A 25,433-nucleotide genomic window follows, 5' to 3' on the forward strand; every position below is an offset into this window, starting at 1 on the left:
TCTTTACTGACCCAACCCCACCCTACCCTGTCCCCTATCCCTCTTATCTTTATTGACCCAACCCCCACCCAACCCTTTCCCCTATCCCTCTTATCTATACTGACCCAACCCCACCCTACCCTCTTCCCTATCCCTCATATCTATACTGACCCAACCCCCACCCTACCCTGTCCCCTACCCTCATATCTTTACTGACCCAACCCCCACCCTACCCTCTCCCCTATCTCTCATATCTTGACCCAACCCCCATCCTACCCTTAGCCTCCTCATATCTGAGATCCTCCCTGGGTCCAGATTTTATGTGTCATTAACGGAAGAGGATGGTATGAGTTTGGGGAACATTTGCAAATCTTATCACATCAATTCATATAAAAATAATCATAACAGAAAGTGAAAAAATACAAACTGAACAAGAAACACAGGAGGAGAGAAAGCATTCAATAAGTAGCACAAATTTAGTACAACTGGGCTATTTACTCTGTGTCTGATTCTCCTACTTCTGATGTTAATGCAAATAAAAATATCTCCCAATGTAATTTAAATGATTACGGATAGCTTAAATGGTTGACCGACATCACTAACTGAAGGGCTTCAGAAGGATTTGATGTTAACACAGTCTCATACACTGAAAGTCAGAAAAACTTTCATGAAAATGAGAGAAAATTTTACATAACTAGAAGTCTAACCAAGCAAATGTTCTGTGAAAAGTGTTTAAATTAAACCAATCGGAAAGAGAGATAAAAGCAAGCATTATATTGACCCAGAATTAGAATCCATGACATAACATGTATACTGGTTACCGTGACTACGGTTGTGGCAGAGAATTACAACACCTTCTGACCAAAGAACTTCATAGAAGTCTTAAAATGAAAATGTTGCCAAAAAACTCAGCAAATTTGCACAGACTGATAAAACAATAGCTTGATCTGTAACTGAGCTGTTAGCCAATCAAATCACATCCGAGATGATATGTCAAAATCCACATGATTTGGGTACCAGGCTCTGAGTCCCGACAGTGAAATGTTGGGGCTCCACCTACAGGACGAGATCAAGCAGGCGTCAGTGGGATGCTGCATTGTAAGGGACATTAAGACATTGCCGATCACTTGGGCGGCACCGCTAGTCTCCGGTCCTATCAAACACGATAAATTATGCCTAATCAATTTCTAACTTTGCCCAAACATTGGCCCTATGATGTGCGAAGTTTAGCTGTGATTCACATGGGAGAAATGCCGGTCTATTGGTTACTTTCACTGGAGTAGGAATCTGCCTTGACAGATCAATCGGGCGGCCACCAATATTCACTAGATACATGAATATGTGCAGTTGGCAGAGAGATCTACCTATTTCCTAATATCAAGTTAATTTAGTTATCTAGACTTCATTGTTTCCCAAGCAATTACCCAGGAACATAGTCTGATTTTCTCTTTTTAATGATCATATCACTGCCGGCTTTTTCTCCTCATCATTTAATAGCCCCAATACTTGTGTTTATTACTTATATATGTAAAACGTCCAAATAGATTTTCTTTCTTTGAATAGTTTACTTAATGATTAGGAAGGAGACAGGTGGGGGAGAATGATGACGAGAGGGAGAATGTGGCCGAGGGGGCAGGGAAGATACATCAAAAACCTGTATTGTACATTTCTTGATTAAACAAGAGACAGAATGGAGATAGTATATAATTTTCAATTTTCCAATAAATTGGAAATATTTTTTTTTCTTCCTTCCTTTCCAACCCTCAATTCATGCACCTCAACTCACCCCACCCCTCATATGGAGGCTTCTCTTTCCCTGCCCTCTACCCTCAATATCAAGGTCATATATCTCTCCCAGTTCCCTACCCTCAATATCAAGGTTATATATCTCTCCCAGTTCCCTACCCTCAATATCAAGGTTATATATCTCTCCCAGTCCCCTACCCTCAATATCAAGGGGTTATATGTCTCTCCCAGCCCTCTTCCCTCAATATCAAGGTTATATATCTCTCCCAGTCCCCTACCCTCAATATCAAGGTCATATATCTCTCCCAGTTCCCTACCCTCAATATCAAGGTTATATATCTCTCCCAGTCCCCTACCCTCAATATCAAGGGGTTATATATCTCTCCCAGCCCTCTACCCTCAATATCAAGGTTATATATCTCTCCCAGCCCTCTTCCCTCAATATCAAGGTTATATATCTCTCCCAGTCCCCTACCCTCAATATCAAGGTTATATATCTCTCCCAGCCCTCTACTCTCAATATCAAGGTTATATATCTCTCCCAGCCCTCTACCCACAATAACAAGGTTATATATCTCTCCCAGCCCTCTACTCTCAATATCAAGGTTATATATCTCTCCCAGTCCCCTACCCTCAATATCAAGGGGTTATATATCTCTCCCAGTCCTCTACCATCAATATCAAGGTTATATATCTCTCCCAGCCCTCTTCCCTCAATATCAAGGTTATATATCTCTCCCAGTCCTCTACCATCAATATCAAGGTTATATATCTCTCCCAGCCCTCTTCCCTCAATATCAAGGTTATATATCTCTCCCAGCCCTCTACCCTCAATATCAAGGGGTTATATATCAATATCAAGGTTATATATCTCTCCCAGCCCTCTACCCTCAATATCAAGGTTATATATCTCTCCCAGCCCTCTACTCTCAATATCAAGGTTATATATCTCTCCCAGCCCTCTACCCTCAATATCAAGGGGTTATATATCTTTCCCAGCCCTCTACTCTCAATATCAAGGTTATATATCTCTCCCAGCCCTCTACCCTCAATATCAAGGTTATATATCTCTCCCAGCCCTCTACCCTCAATATCAAGGGGTTATATATCTCTCCCAGCCCTCTTCCCTCAATATCAAGGTTATATATCTCTCCCAGCCCTCTACCCTCAATATCAAGGTTATATATCTCACCCAGCCCTCTACCCTCAATATCAAGGGGTTATATATCTCTCCCAGCCCTCTACCATCGATATCAAGGTTATATATCTCTCCCAGCCCTCTACCCTCAATATCAAGGGGTTATATATCTCTCCCAGCCCTCTACCCTCAATATCAAGGTTATATATCTCTCCCAGCCCTCTTCCCAAAATATCAAGGTTATATATCTCTCCCAGCCCTCTACCCTCAATATCAAGGTTATATATCTCTCCCAGCCCTCTACTCTCAATATTAAGGTTATATATCTCTCCCAGCCCTCTACCCTCAATATCAAGGGGTTATATATCTCTCCCAGCCCTCTACCCTCAATATCAAGGTTATATATCTCTCCCAGCCCTCTACCCACAATAACAAGGTTATATATCTCTCCCAGCCCTCTACTCTCAATATCAAGGGGCTATATATCTCTCCCAGCCCTTTACCCTCAATATCAAGGTTATATATCTCTCCCAGCCCTCTACTCTCAATATCAAGGGGCTATATATCTCCCTCCCAGCCTCAATATCTAGGTTATATATCTCTCTACCCACAATAACAAGGTTATATATCTCTCCCAGCCCTCTACTCTCAATATCAAGGGGCTATATATCTCTCCCAGCCCTCTTCCCTCAATATCAAGGGGTTATATATCTCTCCCAGCCCTTTACCCTCAATATCAAGGTTATATATCTCTCCCAGCCCTCTACTCTCAATATTAAGGTTATATATCTCTCCCAGCCCTCTACCCTCAATATCAAGGTTATATATCTCTCCCAGCCCCCTACCCTCAATATCAATATCAAGGTTATATATCTCTCCCAGCCCTCTACCCTCAATATCAAGGTTATATATCTCTCCCAGCTCCAAGGTTATATATCTCTCCCTCAATATCAAGGTTATATATCTCTCCCAGCCCTCTACTCTCAATATCAAGGTTATATATCTCTCCCAGTCCCCTACCCTCAATATCAAGGTTATATATCTCTCCCAGTCCTCTACCCTCAATATCAAGGGGCTATATATCTCTCCCAGCCCTCTACTCTCAATATCAAGGTAATATATCTCTCCCATCCCTCTTCCCTCAATATCAAGGGGTTATATATCTCCAAATCCTTTCCCCCTCAGTCCTATGTGGTTTAGAATAACATGACATCATTATGAGACAGACTGTAGACTTTGAATTTTTACAACATTTATAAAATGTTCCAATCTGATCTGGTTTACATAAGTATTAACTCGCAATGACAGAAGCTGTGTATCATTCTCTGTTTCATTTCAAATTCAATTTCCAAATTATACCCCACTCCCACTGTCTAATATCTGTGCCAAATAGAAACATGAGCTGCAATTTATCTGCTCTGATCAGTCGGTATAGGATTGACTATTTCACTGTGAGGCATCAAATCAGGGACCTAGGCTCTTAATTTAACAATTAGACCACTTGAATTGTATCATATTTCCACTCAGAAACAATTGTAGGGAACTGTGTGTCACTGCTAACACAAGGCCATCACCAGCTAACTGTTTTTCTAGATAAGCCGCCAAGTCAATATTTGCTCGGCTAAGAACATGGAGTCTGATCAGTACTGCTTTACCTACAGTACATATACTTATAGGATCTGATCATATAGATAGCCAAGCGCTTTGCCGCGTTGACGCCACTGATTTGGGGATCAGCGTCCAATGATCCCCTCCAGGACGAGATGACAATATCACCAGGGTGTACAGAAATGTGCTCGAGTCTGCTTCAAAGCCTGTAATTGGTGAAATCTTTAAATAAACAAATTGGATATGACATGACCACAACAGTAAACTGAATTCAGAGATGTTAGTCTGACCTTGAAAAATATTAGGATGTATCCTTCCTGTGAAATGTCACATCTCAAATACTAAAGAGTTCTAGAAATTTGTCTAGAAGATTTTTCTATTTAGACTGTTAGAAAACGTTAGTCAAAAATATTTTGAATACTTCAATTAAAGATTTGTTTTAAAATCATGTTCAGATGATGATGTTCAAAAGTGCTGATTATGAGTAGGTAAGCCTGATTTCTCTGTTACATAAGAATGATGAGAGTTTGGGAAGGACAAGATGAAACTTTGATAATTTCGTCTGAATTGATGTAAGTTCAGGATATGGAAGGATGGTATATGTTGTTTCAGTCGATTGTCATGGTGTCTTCTGATCATCAAAACAGACAGCAATCAAATCCTAAACTATTTCAGTGATCTGTAATGTTATATATACCTCATTGTATGATAACTAATATTTCATTGTTTATTCTGATGTTATAACAGAAATATTCTTCTACCCATTTCTGTAGTTCATAACAAATCTGGTGTTGTGTTCATTTTTATTTTGAAATTTATTAAAAAAGAAAGAAAGGAAATTTAAGAAAATATGGTTTGTGGAAATATTTCCTTAAGAATATTTGTAATGCTTTGGTTATTGTCATTGGGAGGTTTGTGGAGTTGTGGAACAATTCGGTCCTGGCCATTGAGATGTTAAATAATTATGTTTTTGGAAATTGGGTATGATTTGGTCCAGGTCTTCAGTATGTTTGGGGAGTTTTTGGCTAGACATTGTCCATTAATTGTGATGAGATTTGAGGAAGAAGGATAGAGCTTCAGTAGGATTTGTTAGGTAGATAGATAATGCTTGTGTCATGGTGATTAAACTTGTGTTGGTGGCTAAGAGATTACAGATTTCCCTTCTGTATACATACATAATACTTGTGTTTAAGGCGTTTCCAAAATACTGAAATTGATTTGTTGTATTATTGACAGGAATATATCAGCGCTTCTCTATTGATTCTTTGCTGATTTTCTTTAAAACAGTCTGTGGAGTTAATCCCATGTGTCATGGTCGCTGTGTGTGTGTAAGGCTGATGGGAAATCTAGGGGGGATTATTGTTAATACACTGACAGGCTTACCCACTCGATCAAGTAGGCATTAACACAAACTTCACACAAACTTTTCATGTTATAGTGATGAACATCCAAATTTCATTAGCAGTTCACTTTATCTCTTTTTTCTGAAATATGCCATGCTTGACAGTTAAGTAGGAGAAAAAATTAAGGATTCTTAACAATATGATATTCTGGGCACAACAGAATGGCTTTTATCCTGACTTCGGAATGTTCATTTGTTTTATTATCTTCACCCATAACAACTTGAAGGTTGGCCAATGGGAGTTATCCACCCTTTGTAGGAGTGTTCAGCAGCTAAAGATACTAACATATCTCCTTAACTTCGTTAAAGAAAATGTCCAAAGCTCGTTGTTGAACATATTATTTTTCTGTAAATACTGACGAAATAAACACATCAGTTTCATTATAACATTGAAGCCTAGCTCCACATTTGATGATAAAACATCAAACTACTTATCATAGGGTTCGTTTGATAATGTCTCGACTGCATCAGTCGTAACATTCATTAATGTATTGGCACAGCTGTGGACTAATGACGCTAACTGTACATTAGGTATTACGGCAGAGTATTTGATGATTCCGTAGTTACGGGAGGTTTTAAACAATCTTAGGGAGACCGAACCCTTTGAGTGTTACTGGGTAAAAGGAGTTCAATTTCAAAATCATGTTGGTGTTTGAAGTGTATAGGCGGTAATTCAGCAGCCATCTTGCCCATAACACTCCACAATTAAGCAGCTATTTTATGTGTGTGAATAATTCTCTGATGCAACAATAAATGGTGGTGCGTGCGTAAAATGGTAATGCCATTTCCTACATCAAATTTAGTTGATAATTGTATAACGTGTTTGTATACAAGGGAGGGCTCCTCAAGGTGTGAAAATGGTAGAGTCTATTTGGTTCTATCTTTAATGAGATGTATATGTAATTTACATCAGAAAATAGTACTTTTTCCAGTAATTTTTGTAGGATCTTTTCAGGTGACTCTAGAACACAAGTTTTCATGAGTGCCAATACTAAGAGATATGATGTGTCCTCAAGTTTGAGTGAATCCCACAATCACTAGTCCAGGACATCAAATTTTCACAAGGTATCAGAGAGAAAAAGTATTTTTGCAAATATCTAGAGTATTTTGAATTTCTGACATCTCAGAATTTATTTTCACCCTTACACAAAAGACATACACAAGAACACGCCTTTATAGCATTATTTTTTATTCATACACATATAGAAGTTAAAAAAGTGTCATTTCCTCTATAGCTCTGTAATGTTTGCACCCCCTTGTTTTGGAGTAATTTTCGGTGAAAAAAAATGCGGACATTACATGGGTTTTTACGGTAGGTAAATCTGTTCAATATGTACATATGTAGAAGTGAGGTACACCTGTACAGGTGTGTACACATATACAAACACACCTGTACAGGTGTGTACACATATACAAACACACCTGTACAGGTATGTACACATATACAAACACACCTGTACAGGTGTGTACACATATACAAACACACCTGTACAGGTGTGTACACATATACAAACACACCTGTACAGGTGTGTACACATATACAAACACACCTGTACAGGTGTGTACACATATACAAACACACCTGTACAGGTGTGTACACATATACCAACACACCTGTATACCAAACACACCCGTACAGGTGTGTACACATATACAAACACACCCGTACAGGTGTGTACACATATACAAACACACCCGTACAGGTGTGTACACATATACAAACACACCCGTACAGGTGTGTACACATATACAAACACATATACAAACACACCCGTACAGGTGTGTACACATATACAAACACACCCATACAGGTGTGTACACATATACAAACACAACTGTACAGGTACATTTACATGTACAGAATTAAAGTACACATGAACAGGTAAGACACAAAATGATGCTACACATGAGGAGACAGTCACACTGGACACGCGTACCCATTGAGACAGAGGTAGCTGCATAAATCACCTGTGGAATTTGCGATTGACTTTTTAGTATCAGCACAATGATGTTGGGGTGTTAAGATTTGTGTTTTATACTAGGTGATGTGGGTGCACCACAATGGTGCGAGACAGAGGCATAGTTAATGTGGCGTGGACGCGGAGCTTATCAATATCCGAATATCTAATGTATATTGAGGCCCGGATAAAATCAGAACAGTGATCTGACCATTGTGTGTCGGCCCAGTGAGGCAAGTAATATCTCCTACAACTCTACAATTACACCTATATACAATGTAATGATAGAGGATATATTTTCAAACTAACGTATCATAATGGAAGTCAGTGTTAATTTTAGTCGCGTTTTTATACAAATAAATGCACTCTAGATCTTAGATGGTATCGACAGACAACAAAGCAGTTTGTCGCGCTGTCTGATCATTTTTCCATCACCGTGAATTGCTGATGTGATATTACCTAAAGTAGATACGCATAAAAATGCGATCAAACTGAATCTTATTAACATCTGATAAGAGAGAGAGAAGCTGTTCTGGAAACTATGTTAAACACTCGATGAAACTTTTCAGAGGATCCCTATTATAACTCTATTTTATGCAGTTTGATTTTGTTAAGTCATGTCTTTCATGTACACGTACTGCAGAAGATAACGATGGAGATTCAATTGTTGTGATTTGTTTGTCTATCAGTTAACAGAGAACACCATTGTTGTGATTATGGCTTGGTTTTTGCTACATTTTACGAGGTGAGAGTAATGCATTGACACAAACTATCCAGTGTAATGATTTACTCTTAAATGTTTATGAGATAAGAAATCTTTTCATGGAGTGTGTAGATTCAAGCGTAGCTCATAATATATTGACTTTTTTAAGAAAGTGATTTTGAATTCTTGTTTTCATATGAAGAATGATTTTTTACAGTAAATATTGGAAATTTTAAGGATGAATTGATAAACTTGACTGTAGTGGCTGGAGAGTGTCTTTTAAAGGTTGGTGTTTGCTAAGGTGTCACAGAGTGGGATGCATTGGGTGGGAGTGACATGGGGATAGCTGTGTCCCAGAGTGGGACACATGGGGTTGGGAGTGACATGGAGACTGCTGTGTCCCAGAGTGGGACACATGGGGTTGGGAGTGACATGGAGACTGCTGTGTCCCAGAGTGGGACACATGGGGTTGGGAGTGACATGGGGATAGCTGTGTCCCAGAGTGGGACACATGGGGTTGGGAGTGACATGGGGACTGCTGTGTCCCAGAGTGGGACACATGGGGTTGGGAGTGACATGGGGACTGCTGTGTCCCAGAGTGGGACACATGGGGTTGGGAGTGACATGGGGATAGCTGTGTCACAGAGTGGGACACATGGGGTTGGGAGTGACATGGAGACTGCTGTGTCCCAGAGTGAGACACATGGGATTGGGGAGGTTGTGACATGGGGACTGCTGTGTCCCAGAGTGGGACACATGGGGTTGGGAGTGACATGGGGATAGCTGTGTCCCAGAGTGGGACACATGGGGTTGGGGAGGTTGTGACATGGGGATAGCTGTGTCTGAGAGTGGGACACATGGGGTTGGGAGTGACATGGGGACTGCTGTGTCCCAGAGTGGGACACATGGAGGACTGGGGATGGGACTGCTGTGTCCCAGAGTGGGACACATGGGGTTGGGAGTGACATGGGGATAGCTGTGTCCCAGAGTGGGACACATGGGGTTGGGAGTGACATGGGGATAGCTGTGTCACAGAGTGGGACACATTGGGTTGGGAGTGACATGGGGATAGCTGTGTCCCAGAGTAAGACACATGGGGTTGTGAGTGACATGGGGATAGCTGTGTCACAGGGTGGGACACCTGGGGTTGGGGAGGTTGTGACATAGGGACTGCTGTGTCACATAGTGGGACACATGGGGTTGTAGAGGTTGTGACATGGGGAAAGCTCTGTCACACTTTGGGTTGAGGAGGGAGTGTCAGAGTTTGAAGTGAAAGAGTGAGTTCAGGATGAGGATCAGGCTCTGTGATTTTTTTATTTTCCCTTTGTCTTTAGTTGTGACCATGTCATTTTGAGACTGATCAGAGAAAAGAAATGGCCAACAGGCAGCCATCTTGGATTTTGACTTCAAATGTTTGTTATCATTATTTCTTGAGAACTACTGTATAGATCTTTCTCAAATTTCATGTATAGGTTCTTTTAAGAACCTTCTTGTGCCTGTTTGAGTTTGAAACCAATCAGAAAACCAAAATGGCGACAGGCAGCCATCTTGGGTTTTGCCTAGTAAAGATTGTTATCACTATTTCTTAACAAGCACAGAATTAATATCTCTCAAATTTCATACGTCTTTTCCCTTTGGTCTATCCTTTTGCCTGTTTGATTTTGGGATTGTTCAGAAGAAACAAAATGGCCTCCAGGCAACCATCTTGGATTTGGAAGGTAAAGATTATCATCACTATTTCTGCAAAGGAATGTGTAAATGTCTAATCATTAAGAACACCGAGAAGAAAAGAGAAAAGAAGGAAAAAGATCCAACTTTCAAAGAGCAAAGAAAGATAAAACAATGGTGGGCATGAAGATCCCTCTGGGATCTCTTGTTATGGAAGTATGGGCGGTGATTTAGGATTAGGATGGTAGTAAGGGCTGTGATTTTGGATTAGGATGGTAGTAAGGGCTGTGATTTTGGATTAGGGTGGTAGTAAGGGCTGTGATTTTGGATGAGATGGTAGTAAGGGCTGTGATTTTGGATGAGATGGTAGTAGGGGCTGTGATTTTGGATTAGGGGGTAGTAAGGGCGGTGATTTTGGATGAGATGGTATTAAGGGCTGTGATTTTGGATGAGATGGTATAAAGGGCTGTGATTTTGGATGAGATGGTAGTAAAGGCGATGATTTTGGATTAAGATGGTAGTAAGGGCTGTGATTTTGGATGAGATGGTAGTAAGGGCTGTGATTTTGGATTAGGGTGGTAGTAAGGGCTGTGATTTTGGATGATATGGTAGTAAGGGCTGTGATTTTGGATGAGATGGTAGTAAGGGCTGTGATTTTGGATTAGTAAGGGCTGTGATTTAGGATGAGATGGTAGTAAGGGCTGTGATTTTGGATTAGGGTGGTAGTAAGGGCTGTGATTTTGGATGATATGGTAGTAAGGGCTGTGATTTAGGATTAGGGTGGTAGTAAGGGCTGTGATTTTGGATGAGATGGTAGTAAGGGCTGTGATTTTGGATTAGGGTGGTAGTAAGGGCTGTGATTTTGGATGAGATGGTAGTAAGGGCTGTGATTTTGGATTAGGATGGTAGTAAGGGCTGTGATTTTGGATTAGGATGGTAGTAAGGTCTGTGATTTTGGATTAGGATGGTAGTAAGGGCTGTGATTTTGGATTAGGATGGTAGTAGGGGCTGTGATTTTGGATAAGGGGGTAGTAAGGGCGGTGATTTTGGATTAGGGTGGTAGTAAGGGCTGTGATTTTGGATGAGATGGTAGTAAGGGCTGTGATTTTGGATGAGATGTGATTTTGGATGAGATGGTAGTAAGGGCTGTGATTTTGGATTAGGGTGGTAGTAAGGGCTGTGATTTTGGATTAGGGTGGTAGTAAGGGCGGTGATTTTGGATTAGGGTGGTAGTAAGGGCTGTGATTTTGGATTAGGATGGTAGTAAGGGCTGTGATTTTGGATTAGGATGGTAGTAAGGTCTGTGATTTTGGATTAGGATGGTAGTAAGGGCTGTGATTTTGGATTAGGATGGTAGTAAGGGCTGTGATTTTGGATTAGGGTGGAAGTAAGGGCTGTGATTTTGGATGAGATGGTAGTAAGGGCTGTGATTTTGGATTAGGATAGTAAGGGCTGTGGCTGTGATTTTGGATTAGGGTGGTAGTAAGGGCTGTGATTTTGGATGAGATGGTAGTAAGGGCTGTGATTTTGGATGAGATGGTAGTAAGGGCTGTGATTTTGGATTAGGGTGGAAGTAAGGGCTGTGATTTTGGATGAGATGGTAGTAAGGGCTGTGATTTAGGATTAGGGTGGTAGTAAGGGCTGTGATTTTGGATTAGGGTGGTAGTAAGGGCGGTGATTTTGGATTAATGGTATTTTGGATTAGGATGGTAGTAAGGGCTGTGATTTTGGATGATATGGTAGTAAGGGCTGTGATTTAGGATTAGGGTGGAAGTAAGGGCTGTGATTTTGGATTAGATGGTAGTAAGGGCTGTGATTTTGGATTAGGATGGTAGTAAGGTCTGTGATTTTGGATTAGGATGGTAGTAAGGGCTGTGATTTTGGATTAGGGTGGTAGTAAGGGCTGTGATTTTGGATTAGGATGGTAGTAAGGGCTGTGATTTTGGATGAGATGGTAGTAAGGGCTGTGATTTTGGATTAGGATGGTAGTAAGGGCTGTGATTTTGGATTAGGGTGGTAATAAGGGCTGTGATTTTGGATGAGATGGTAGTAAGGGCTGTGATTTTGGATGAGATGGTAGTAAGGGCTGTGATTTTGGATGAGATGGTAGTAAGGGCTGTGATTTTGGATTAGGGTGGTAGTAAGGGCTGTGATTTTGGATTAGGGTGGTAGTAAGGGCGGTGATTTTGGATTAGGATGGTAGTAAGGGCTGTGATTTTGGATGAGATGGTAGTAAGGGCGGTGATTTTGGATTAGGATGGTAGTAAGGGCTGTGATTTTGGATTAGGATGGTAGTAAGGGCGGTGATTTTGGATTAGGGTGGTAGTAAGGGCTGTGATTTTGGATGAGATGGAGGAGGAATAAAGTGCCATCACAAAGACACCTGGTGATGGTATGATTACAGTGATGTATGTAATGACTAACTCCAAATGATAAATATATATGGGATGTGCATTGAAGCTCATCACAATGCATACCACAGACTTTAAAACCCACAGCAATAGATTATCAGCATAGAGAGACCAAGGAGACGTGTCTGTCTGTCATAGGACTGACGGGCACAAGGCTTTTGTGGATGTTGTCATGGAAACAAAATGGCCTCTGGCCTTTAAAAAGATAAAAGCTGATGTTAACTGAGAATATTAAAAAACTTATTATGAAATCAAAAGGACAATAAAAACAACGGTTATACCAAGTTTGTATCAATGATGGGTGTTACAGGGAGATTTCTTTAATATAGTAACAACTTACATACAAGTTTGTATCAGTGATGAGTGTTACCGGGAGATTTCTGAGATATAGTAACAACTTACATACAAGTTTGTATCAGTGATGAGTGTTACAGGGAGATTTCTGAGATATAGTAACAACTTACATACAAGTTTGTATCAGTGATGAGTGTTACAGGGAGATTTCTGAGATATAGTAACAACTTACATACAAGTTTGTATCAGTGATGAGTGTTACAGGGAGATTTCTGAGATATAGTAACAACTTACATACAAGTTTGTATCAGTGATGAGTGTTACAGGATTTCTCCAATATAGTAACAACTTACATACAAGTTTGTATCAGTGATGAGTGTTACAGGGAGATTTCTGAGATATAGTAACAACTTACATACAAGTTTGTATCAGTGATGAGTGTTACAGGGAGATTTCTGAGATATAGTAACAACTTACATACAAGTTTGTATCAGTGATGAGTGTTACAGGGAGATTTCTGAGATATAGTAACAACTTACATACAAGTTTGTATCAGTGATGAGTGTTACAGGGAGATTTCTGAGATATAGTAACAACTTACATACAAGTTTGTATCAGTGATGAGTGTTACAGGGAGATTTCTGAGATATAGTAACAACTTACATACAAGTTTGTATCAGTGATGAGTGTTACAGGGAGATTTCTGAGATATAGTAACAACTTACATACAAGTTTGTATCAGTGATGAGTGTTACAGAGATTTCTGAGATATAGTAACAACTTACATACAAGTTTGTATCAGTGATGAGTGTTACAGGGAGATTTCTGAGATATAGTAACAACTTACATACAAGTTTGTATCAGTGATGAGTGTTACAAGTTTGTATCAGTGATGAGATTTCTGAGATATAGTAACAACTTACATACAAGTTTGTATCAGTGATGAGTGTTACAGGGAGATTTCTGAGATATAGTAACAACTTACATACAAGTTTGTATCAGTGATGAGTGTTACAGGGAGATTTCTCCAATATAGTAACAACTTACATACAAGTTTGTATCAGTGATGAGTGTTACAGGGAGATTTCTCTAATATAGTAACAACTTACATACAAGTTTGTATCAGTGATGAGTGTTACCGGGAGATTTCTGAGATACAGTAACAACTTACATACAAGTTTGTATCAGTGATGAGTGTTACAGGGAGATTTTCTGAGATATAGTAACAACTTACATACAAGTTTGTATCAGTGATGAGTGTTACAGGGAGATTTCTGAATATAGTAACAACTTACATACAAGTTTGTATCAGTGATGAGTGTTACAGGGAGATTTCTCTGAGATATAGTAACAACTTACATACAAGTTTGTATCAGTGATGAGTGTTACAGGGAGATTTCTGAGATATAGTAACAACTTACATACAAGTTTGTATCAGTGATGAGTGTTACAGGGAGATTTCTCTAATATAGTAACAACTTACATACAAGTTTGTATCAGTGATGAGTGTTACAGGGAGATTTCTGAGATATAGTAACAACTTACATACAAGTTTGTATCAGTGATGAGTGTTACAGGGAGATTTCTGAGATATAGTAACAACTTACATACAAGTTTGTATCAGTGATGAGTGATATAGTAACAACTTACATACAAGTTTGTATTACAGGGAGATTTCTGAGATATAGTAACAACTTACATACAAGTTTGTATCAGTGATGAGTGTTACAGGGAGATTTCTGAGATATAGTAACAACTTACATACAAGTTTGTATCAGTGATGAGTGTTACAGGGAGATTTCTGAGATATAGTAACAACTTACATACAAGTTTGTATCAGTGATGAGTGTTACAGGGAGATTTCTGAGATATAGTAACAACTTACATACAAGTTTGTATCAGTGATGAGTGTTACCGGGAGATTTCTGAGATATAGTAACAACTTACATACAAGTTTGTATCAGTGATGAGTGTTGATGAGTGTTACAGGGAGATTTCTGAGATATAGTAACAACTTACATACAAGTTTGTATCAGTGATGAGTGTTACCGGGAGATTTTCTGAGATATAGTAAATAATAAACTCTTCCAAGATTGGTTTATTTTCCCTTTTTTTTAGCATACATTGTTCTTTATCTTTCCATCTATCTATTGAGAAGAAGATTTATTATCATCTTTTTGTTTTTTTTTAAATCCTCAAGGCACTTTGTTGGATTAATTATTTCAATGGTTTTGATATTTTCACTTTTTACAGGATATAACAATCCGTTTGTAAGTGTTCTGTAATTAATATTTTAACTATTTTTTTCACAGAAACAACTAGACACTACAGCCACTGAATTGGCCAATCGACAAGATGAAAGTGACGCTTCACGGAAAAGATTGGTAGAACAGAGCAGAGATTTCAAGAAAAACACACCAGAAGTATGTAATCATTAGTCTTATCTTTATTCCCGAATATTTGTATCTAGTTGAACTTTGCTACATTAACACCCCGATCTTGTCCCTATTTATTCCTCGTTATTGAACCTTGGACAGTTATTCCTCAAAAACCTGCATTCCTACAACTCCTCTTTATCCTTGTTCCATGAATGTTCACAGTATTTCTCTTTTTGTTGAACAGGTGGCATGGTTGCTATACTTTACCCATGTCACATGTGTCCAGCTTCAGCACACCCACTCGGTGTTGATTTGACAGCAGATAATTACAGGATTCCTGTGGTGTCATTGTAGATATATACTGATATCTGCTACATAAGACGATTGCTTTTTGTGGACATTTTATGTAATCATTGATTAATAGTTATTAATTATCTAGTTGAATATATTGCTGAATACTACAAATCATTTAGATTTCGTGAATACTTTATTTTGTGAACTGAACTGTTCAGACATTACCACAAATACATGATTTTATGAGCTTTATCTAAAAGTGATTTTAAATTCCTGACTTTTTAGCTATTAGAGACCAAGATTCTTTAAGATTCTGATATTGGTAACAGAATCAACATGAACAACACCAAGAGTTATTTTCATGCAAATAATTGTTAAGGATTTGAATTTGTAGTTGACTCCCCTGGCATATTAGTGAAAAAATCAATTCCAGGGGAAGTATAATTGATTTACTATCATCTGCTATTCAAACATATGTTTGTTTATAACTGCTAACCGAAATTACAGAATGGCACATATTTAGGGGAAGGCATGGAAGAAGTAGGTGACACAATTCTCCCTGTATGTTTACCCATATTTTCAGCCCGCCATTACTGGATAATGGGCTATTTCAATCGCCCTATGTTTGAGGTCTGTCCGTCCAGGTGTTAGTTTGTCCGTCCGTCCGTAAACAATCACTATCAAGGTCACAAGTATCCATCCATTGTGTTAAAATGTTTAAATGTCTTCTTCTCAATAACCTAAAGGCCAAGAGTCTTGATATTGGGCCTGTGGCTTGCTTTTTCAGCAAGCAATATGTCTAGAGTAATGGCAATTGTGTAGTGCATGTATAAAGAATATGATTTCAAGTTTGCAGAAAATGTGTTGATGAACCAACAATGTCTTCTATGTAAGCTGAAGAGTAGTTGAGCAATTTATTGCCTCTTTCACATATAAGTATTTATAGTTAGATGACCGTTAAGGTCTAAAGGCCTCTTGTTAAAATAAACCAATACAGAATTATTTTTAATTCTACCTTGTGTTCTCAGCAACATGCTTTCAGCATGTTAAAAAGAGGTGAATTATAAATTTCACCTGTTTTTCTGTTGTAAAATTCAAGACATTGAAAGTATTTGTTAAAACTTCAGTACAGTCATAAAGAAAAGAGTACTAAATTAGTCATTCACGGACAAAAGGCATAGATCAATGATCACTTCCTCACGGTCTATAACCAACTTCTGATTACCCAGTACTCCAGGAACAAATGACAAAAGAGTTCAACTTAGCAGGGTTTTATTGGAGTTAATCTGACTACCACATATTAGTTGCTTTCTTCAGCATGAAACATCCCCATCATTTCTTCACACAGCTATCCACAATACTGCCCACTTCCGTCAAGTATAAAGGTCAGCTTGGCTAATGATGCAATTAAGGTCAATTAAGGACATATGTTATTTTTTTTGTTAAGGATAAATATTTCCAATACCAAAGATATCTACTTAAAGAAAACTGATAGTTTATTTTTTATTACTGGCTACAAATCTTGTTACAGATTTGATAGTGTATTCATAGTGAGGAAATTGTGTAGGTTTATAAGTAACAAATATCACTTGTCTAAGGTAAGTTGGAAAGTGTCTCGGCTTTGATACATAAGGGAGACTCCAGTCTGTAATGCAGGTTACAAGAAAACTATCTAAGCTTGGATACACAAGGGAAATACTTCCACTCTATGAAGAATCAGTGTTGTCATGTATAAGGGAGACAACTCCAGTCTGATACAAATTTCAAGTAAAGTTTTAGTGCTGTATACAAAAGGGAGATAACTAAACACAGAAAACATAATGACAGAAATATAGTGACAGGTGAAAAAAAGCAGGGAATTAACTCTAACATAAATAATATGTAATATTTACATGGCATACTCCCTTAATTACTGACTGGAAGTGCCTTTGTGATTTTTACTTTTGTCTGTAGGGTCAAGGTCCAAGGAAGCAATCAAGTCTCATCTGATTATCATTTCCTTTTAATCACATGTGCATCATCCAAGAGACTTCTGTCTGTAGGTTAAGGCTATAACAAAAGGTTAAATCAGTTGGATGATTAGTCATAGTGGATATACTGATTTCACTTTTTGACGATAAAAAAGTTTTTGTTTACAACTAATTTTCTTATGTTTTCTTAATTATTGTGAGGAATTGCCTGGAAACTGAGGTACATTAGAATTATTAGGGATTTTACTGACAGGAAACTTATTGGGTATTAATTGTTTGTTTGTTAGTGTGAGTGCATTGATGTGTATTGATGTGCAGGGTGATGATTGGAGGAGGGAGAGTTTTCTGTCTGGAACTCCTTCCTGCTGTGTTGCTAGTCTAGGCCCTGGAGTCATTTTGAAGTTCACTGGCTCAGCTTCCCCTTCACTACAGACATAATTTGCTATATAATTTGCAATAATCGCCTGATCTTCCTAACACAAACCAGATGCACAAATCTATCAATATATACAAAAAGCTAAATCTCTGGGCCATGGGAACCAAATAGTAATCACTAATTGTCAATTAACTGGTTGTATGTGAGCAGTTATGTAGTGTTTCTCTTTCTTCTGTATCAGTTGGCTGTTTGCTTCCCCATGTCTCCGAGTTCAATACTATCGCAAGGCTACTTTCAGGGGAATTAACGAATTAGAGGGACACAGCGATATTAGCTGACGCGATTCTTTGATCTCCTTTCAAAAATGTGCATTTAGTTAAAACTAGAATGATACTACTGGTTATAACAGCCCTATAAAGCTATCTCAAAAGACCCAAGGAATTAAAAAAAGGAAATTTGTGATCCTTCAAGAAACACTTTGGTAAAAACTTACCCAGGCCCCATATTGATTAAAGACAAAATTGAAAAAGGCAGCAAAAACTCTAAGTGTATATCATAGGTTTAACGACTAAGGAACAATTCGCATGTGTTTCCTATTAGACCGAGCCTGGGACAGCTATATTGTGCTATTCTCTACTCTGACACGGTTCATTACGACTCTGATTTCTGCGGCAGCTTTTATGTTTTGGGACGGAGTTTGTTGAAGATAATTTTCTCCCACTGTGATATGACTGATCAGCAGTGACTAGTAGTGATAGAACTTCTGTTTCGCGCAGGAAATTGACCCAGCGGGGAAGATGTATTAATCACTGAGCTACGAACATAAGCTGGTCGGGGAGCTTATGTAAATAGTTGTAATTTGTGAAAACTTACATGTCTCACGACTGTATTTGGCAGCATGTTTGCTAAAGGGTTTTACGAACCAATGACTGTTACAGAGCCATGAGTGACAGGGCTGACACTAAGAAACGAATACGAACTCCTTTGCATTGAGACCATAGTTTGTTGACCCCAGAACAGAGAAAGGGATGAGATTTCTCTCAGAGTAACGGAGATTATTGTAAAAAGCAAAATGATTCTGATTTAAAAATTGGGACATTAATAGTAGAATTGATAACATGAAGGGAGATTATAGTAGATTGGATTGTGTGGAGAAATAATTTGAAGTCAAACTAAAGAATATTTGAAAAAAATGAAAGGGCAGACAACTGTAATGGTGCTGTAGGCCGTTTATGGGTACAAGGTCACAGATATTGTAGAAATTTCATAGGAACAAGTTCATAGGATCTGTAGGAAGTTTATAGGAACAAGTTCATAGGATCTGTAGGAAGTTTATAGGGACAAGATTATAGGATCTGTAGGAAGTTTATAGGGACAAGATTATAGGATCTGTAGGAAGTTTATAGGGACAAGATTATAGGATCTGTAGGAAGTTTATAGGGACAAGTTCATAGGATCTGTAGGAAGTTTATAGGGACAAGATTATAGGATCTGTAGGAAGTTTATAGGGACAAGATTATAGGATCTGTAGGAAGTTTATAGGGACAAGATTATAGGATCTGTAGGAAGTTTATAGGGACAAGTTCATAGGATCTGTAGGAAGTTTATAGGGACAAGATTATAGGATCTGTAGGAAGTTTAAAAAAGTTGATATTAACAAGGCCAGAGGAAGTCAATAGAACAATTTAGTTTTAGGTCTGTCGTAACTTGGAATAAATCATTCTCCTGTTGATTTGACACATTTTTATATCTTCTTACTTTACCATAAAAACCTGATTCTTAATCATTGATCTCATGTTACTTCCATTTTAAACCCAGACATGCACTTTAGTCAAATTTGATGAAAGCGCGATTTTGAAACGATGGGGTCGAATGTTAATGAAGTTGTCTTGTCCAAATTGTCCTGAGATACATCTCGGCATTTTCTACGAACAAAGCGCAAAAAAAGCTGACAATTTAATTAATTATAGTAATAGTGTATATCCTGGCTACTAAAACTGTCATTGTGGGTTTAGACCAAGCTGTAAAATGTCACTGTGATAAACAGAAATATTTAATATAACACATTCCACTTACATAACCAGCAATCACATGTTATACCACGTAGGATCTTATACAAGGGACGGCTGACTTCACACAGTCACTTAAAACTGTCAACATGATTTACTTCTTAAATTAATATACAAAACCATGCAAGGTTTTCTTCTAAAAAAATTATTCACTTTCTTCTTTTGATAGACTTTTATTAATTTTATATACAAGTATGTAATGTTGAAACAAATTTCCTAAAAAGGGGAAATGTGTGAAATGTTCTTGAAGCATTTTTTCAGTTCAATAGGAAGTTATATCTTACGATGGATTCATCTGTGTCTCACAGTCATTGTGCTGTCATTGTTATATAATCAGTACATTTGGTTGTTATATTATCAGTACATTTGATTGTGATATTATCAGTACATTTGATTATGATGTTATCAGTACATTTGATTGTGATATTATCAGTACATTTGATTATGATGTTATCAGTACATTTGGTTGTGATATTATCAGTACATTTGGTTGTGATATTATCAGTACATTTCATTGTGATATTATCAGTACATTAGGTTGTGATATTATCAGTACATTTGGTTGTGATATTATCAGTACATTTGGTTATGATGTTATCAGTACATTTGATTATGATGTTATCAGTACATTTGGTTGTGATATTATCAGTACATTTGATTGTGATGTTATCAGTACATTTGGTTGTGATATTATCAGTACATTTGGTTGTGATGTTATCAGTACATTTGGTTGTGATATTATCCGTACATTTGATTATGATGTTATCAGTACATTTGATTATGATGTTATCAGTACATTTGGTTGTGATATTATCAGTACATTTGATTGTGATGTTATCAGTGGTTGTGATATTAGTACATTTGGTTGTGATGTTATCAGTACATTTGGTTGTGATATTATCCGTACATTTGATTATGATGTTATCAGTACATTTGGTTGTGATGTTATCAGTACATTTGGTTCAGTACATTTGGTTGTGATGTTATCAGTACATTTGATTATGATGTTATCAGTACATTTGGTTGTGATATTATCAGTACTTTGGATTGTGATATTATCAGTACATTTGATTGTGATATTATCAGTACATTTGGTTGTGATGTTATTAGTACATTTGGTTGTGATGTTGTCAGTGATGTTATCAGTACATTTGGTTGTGATATCATCAGTACATTTGGTTGTGATGTTATCAGTACAGTGATGCTATCAGTACATTTGGTTGTGATATTATCAGTACATTTGGATTATGAACTACACACAACATTTGGTATAGATGTTATCAGTACATTTGGTTGTGATATTATCAGTACACTTGATTGTGATATTATGAGTACATTTGGTTGTGATATTATCAGTACACTTGATTGTGATATTATCAGTACATTTGGTTGTGATGTTATCAGTACATTTGGTTGTGATGTTATCAGTACTTTGGATTGTGATACTCTATGTACAAATATTATTCCTATGAATCTGTATTCTCCACTCAATAGCCGCTGACATTGTGATATTATTAGTCACATGTTTTAGAGCTGAGAATAGGAGTGGTATCATTTAAAACCCAAAGTACAAGCACATCATTATCAAGTTCAAGTGTAAACAACTGATCACCGATCTCAACCCTTGTATAACCATATATGTGGATAGGATGATAAAACATGACCTTCAGGGTTACCAATTACTCCTCTGTAACAAGGATATAAACTAATAGTTTATCGAAGAATGTCAGTTAAAATATTATTCTTCATTTGATTATAGAATTTCTTTTAATTCAGTGTAAATTTTAGAAATTACAATAAAATATCTTGCAATTATTTGATCAACTGTTGTCTTCTTGTTATTTATTTATTTAATTTTGGAGATATTTTACAAAGAAACATATGGTATCAGTCCTGGTTTATAAAGGTTTTATGGCTTTTAATTTCAGTTCTGTCTGTTATTGGCATAGAGTATATAAATCAATATCTATATGTAGATACTGTAAACAATAGATCCTACAGGTGTAGATACTGTAAACAATATATCCATAATGTAATTGAGTTAAGGGTATATGGTACTTTTTACATTTTACCTGGGTTTCTTTTTATAGTATCTTTACTTATTTGTGTAAATTACTGACTTCTTAAAATCAAAATACTCATAAAGTTCTCTAGACATTTATTTTTTTTCTTTCATTTTAACATATAATCAAAACAACTTCAATCAAACATTTATATGTGAGTGAAGGATATTCCTGGGGACACATGTAGATTATTACTACTAATACAGAAAGTTTGGATATGATGTGCTAGACGTTGTAGCCAGGATCCTAAACTTTCAACTGGAAACATAATTTTAGAAGAATGTTTTCAATAGGTTTAAACTATGTTATAGTTTTTTTTTCCTTGCAAGTTACAGATAATAATATTGATATTATCGGTTTGAAGCAATAAGGATCATTACTGCTTCAATTTCTGTTGCTAACTGTTCATTGCTAATAATATTGTAATGTCTTGGTGGTATGAACGAGGCAATGCTACACACTAGAGACGGCTATGTATTATCGGTGCTGCAATTTGACAGTAATGGTGTGCCTTGAGCTATTGTATTTCATGACTAGTAAGCATTCTCATGGATCGGTATAACATGAAAGCCAATTAAAGCCCAGAGATTCTAAGACAAAATTCAAACTGTGGAGTTATGGTATTTAGATGTAGGGATAATTTTTGCTTTCATTATGGCTACTGATGATGATGGGATGAGTGGGGCAGGGCCGGTAATGGGGAGGGGGGATGTGACGGGGTGAACTTCATTTCTCAAACGACAGCCAAACTGATTTTCTCAGCACATTAATACCATACTGTGTTAGATACTCAATATGAGAAAAGTGCCATGGCTGGTCCTGACTGTCCCAGTGTAACATGGCTGGTCCTATAACCTGGTATTGATGTAATGTGAAAAAAACATGGCTGGTCCTATAACCTGGTATTGGTGTAGTGTGAAAAAAAACACGGCTGGTCCTATAACCTGTTATTGGTGTAGTGTGAAAAAAAACATGGCTGGTCCTATAACCTGTTATTGGTGTAGTGTGAAAAAAAACATGGCTGGTCCTATAACCTGGTATTGATGTAATGTGAAAAAAACATGGCTGGTCCTATAACCTGGTATTGGTGTAGTGTGAAAAAAAACACGGCTGGTCCTATAACCTGTTATTGGTGTAGTGTGAAAAAAAACATGGCTGGTCCTATAACCTGTTATTGGTGTAGTGTGAAAAAAAACATGGCTGGTCCTATAACCTGGTATTGTGGTATTATTTCAGTTTGAATAATCTAGACACATCAAATTATATCTACCTTGACCCTAATCTAGAAACATAAAGAAATACACACACACTCACAAGTCCTCCATCCTTCAGAAATATACGCACACTCACAAGTCCTCCATACTTCAGAAATACACACACACTCACAAGTCCTCCATACTTCAGAATTACACACACACTCACAAGTCCTCAGAATTACACACACACTCACTAGTCCTCCATACTTCAGAAATACACACACACTCACAAGTCCTCCGTCCCTCAGAATTACACACACACTCACAAGTCCTCCGTCCCTCAGAATTACACACACACTCACAAGTCCTCCGTCCCTCAGAATTACACACACACTCACAAGTCCTCCGTCCCTCAGAATAAGAGTAGACCTTCAATACTACTGATATTGACCTACTAAATACACACAATAGTATGGCTGTGTTCGACATCTCCCCACAACTAAACACTGATCACATCTATTAATGTCTGTCTGTATAAATCAGTATTTATCACCGCCCTGGAGAAAGCACAGGTGCCCCGCGCCCCTCATCCATCGGAGGTAAACCAAGGTAGGCAGCACTGTTGTCTCCCCTCATTATTGATTTGTTTGATCGGTGGGCTAGATTGCAGTGAAAAGAGGCAGAATCTATCTGGCCTCATAAATAAGCCTGGTCTTATCAGAGGGGGATCTTATATCACCGACGAAAAAAGAGTATCTTTCTGAGCTCATTTCGTCTGTGTTAATTAACTGAAGTTTATAGTGTTGCCCAACTTGTTTTTTTGTGGAACACATGACCCAAGATAAACCAGCATTTATCGGAGTGACTTAGGTGTGTACGATTGGAAATCACCTTCTTATTACTGATCTGATCTATCAGACCCCCTTACTAGGCTGTCTGGTATCCTCTCGCCCCAGCAGCCCGACCAAACATATGTAAGTTGGCCACGGATGTGACATGACTGATTGGTTGAACTTTTTTGTAGACAATCTTTTTTTATGGAGTTTTGAATACACAATAAGAAGTGGGATGATGGTCCAGTCATCTCACTACTCACAAGATCCTGAAATCTGTGTCAGAAAATGACCCAATGCTGAAGAAATGACAACTGAAGTTTTAGAGTTGATTGAACCTTGTTTGAAACTTTTGATTATCTCTGAGGATTTACTTCAATTATGAGACTAAAATTGATAAAAATATGAAAAACAAAAAAAAAAACAAAAAACAAAGGCTAACAATTTTGTATTAACTTCTTGTTAAATAGTAAGAAAATGGCTTGTTTTGTAACTGAATAGGACCTGTTGGTTATACACAATCATTTACCCTGAGTTATGGTTTATAGTAAGTAATCCTGTTTTCAGTAAAGGACAACTACTATTAGTAATTAGATTGAAAGCCATTAAATATAGAAACAAAGTAATATTTGTTCCATTAATGTTTTGTTTTTTGTTTGATTTCAGGAGTTACGCAAACTTGTCGCACCACTATTAAAAAGTTTTCAAGCAGAAGTTGATTCATTATCCAAACGAAGCAAGGCGGCAGAAGGAGCATTCTTGTCTGTGTATAAAAAGATTATTGACCTTCCCGGTAAGTTCAAAGGTCATGTCCATTCTTCTTAATGCCACTCCTGTAGGGAAAGAATTCTTCTGTATGAGAATCTAAATCATTGTGATGTGAAAAAAAAATCATGTGATAATCACAGCTTGTAATAAATTGAGTATGAAAATGATTTAAAAATTGAGGATTTGAAATATTAAATGCTTCAATACGATTAATGTTTAATTAGTTAAGGACAAAGCATTTAAGATATTCAAGTCGTCAGACTTTTGTAATCGATTTAACTTTGATTAATAAAGAGATAAAGATGGTGAAAATTAATGACTCATTAGAATAAGTGTTCATGATCCAAAGTTGTTTTGTGATAAGTACTAACTAGATATTGGGTCCTGATCTACTGACTACATATTGGGTCCTGAACTACTAACTAGATATTGGGTCCTGAACTACTGACTAGATATTGGGTCCTGAACTACTAACTAGATATTGGGTCCTGAACTACTGACTAGATATTGGGTCCTGAACTACTGACTAGATGTTAATTGTGTCCTGAACTACTAACTAGATGTTAATTGTGTCCTGAA

At 37.5% G+C, this 25,433-nt stretch overlaps 1 protein-coding gene across 1 annotated transcript in view; it reads left to right on the top strand.

Moving 5' to 3' along the window:
* LOC132562555 (homeobox protein cut-like 1) overlaps window positions 1–25,433 on the top strand; it is a 116,184-nt gene that overhangs the window by 25,330 nt on the left and 65,421 nt on the right. Inside the window, exons 2-3 of the mRNA XM_060227302.1 lie at window positions 15,220–15,330; window positions 24,753–24,879. Coding sequence (XP_060083285.1) covers window positions 15,220–15,330; window positions 24,753–24,879 — 238 coding nt within the window. The remainder of the gene's footprint in view (window positions 1–15,219; window positions 15,331–24,752; window positions 24,880–25,433) is intronic.

This window comes from Ylistrum balloti, unplaced genomic scaffold (genome assembly GCF_031769215.1).
Source record: "Ylistrum balloti isolate Yb309-2 unplaced genomic scaffold, AGI_CSIRO_Ybal_v1 Utg371446, whole genome shotgun sequence".
NCBI classification, from domain to species: domain Eukaryota; kingdom Metazoa; phylum Mollusca; class Bivalvia; order Pectinida; family Pectinidae; genus Ylistrum; species Ylistrum balloti.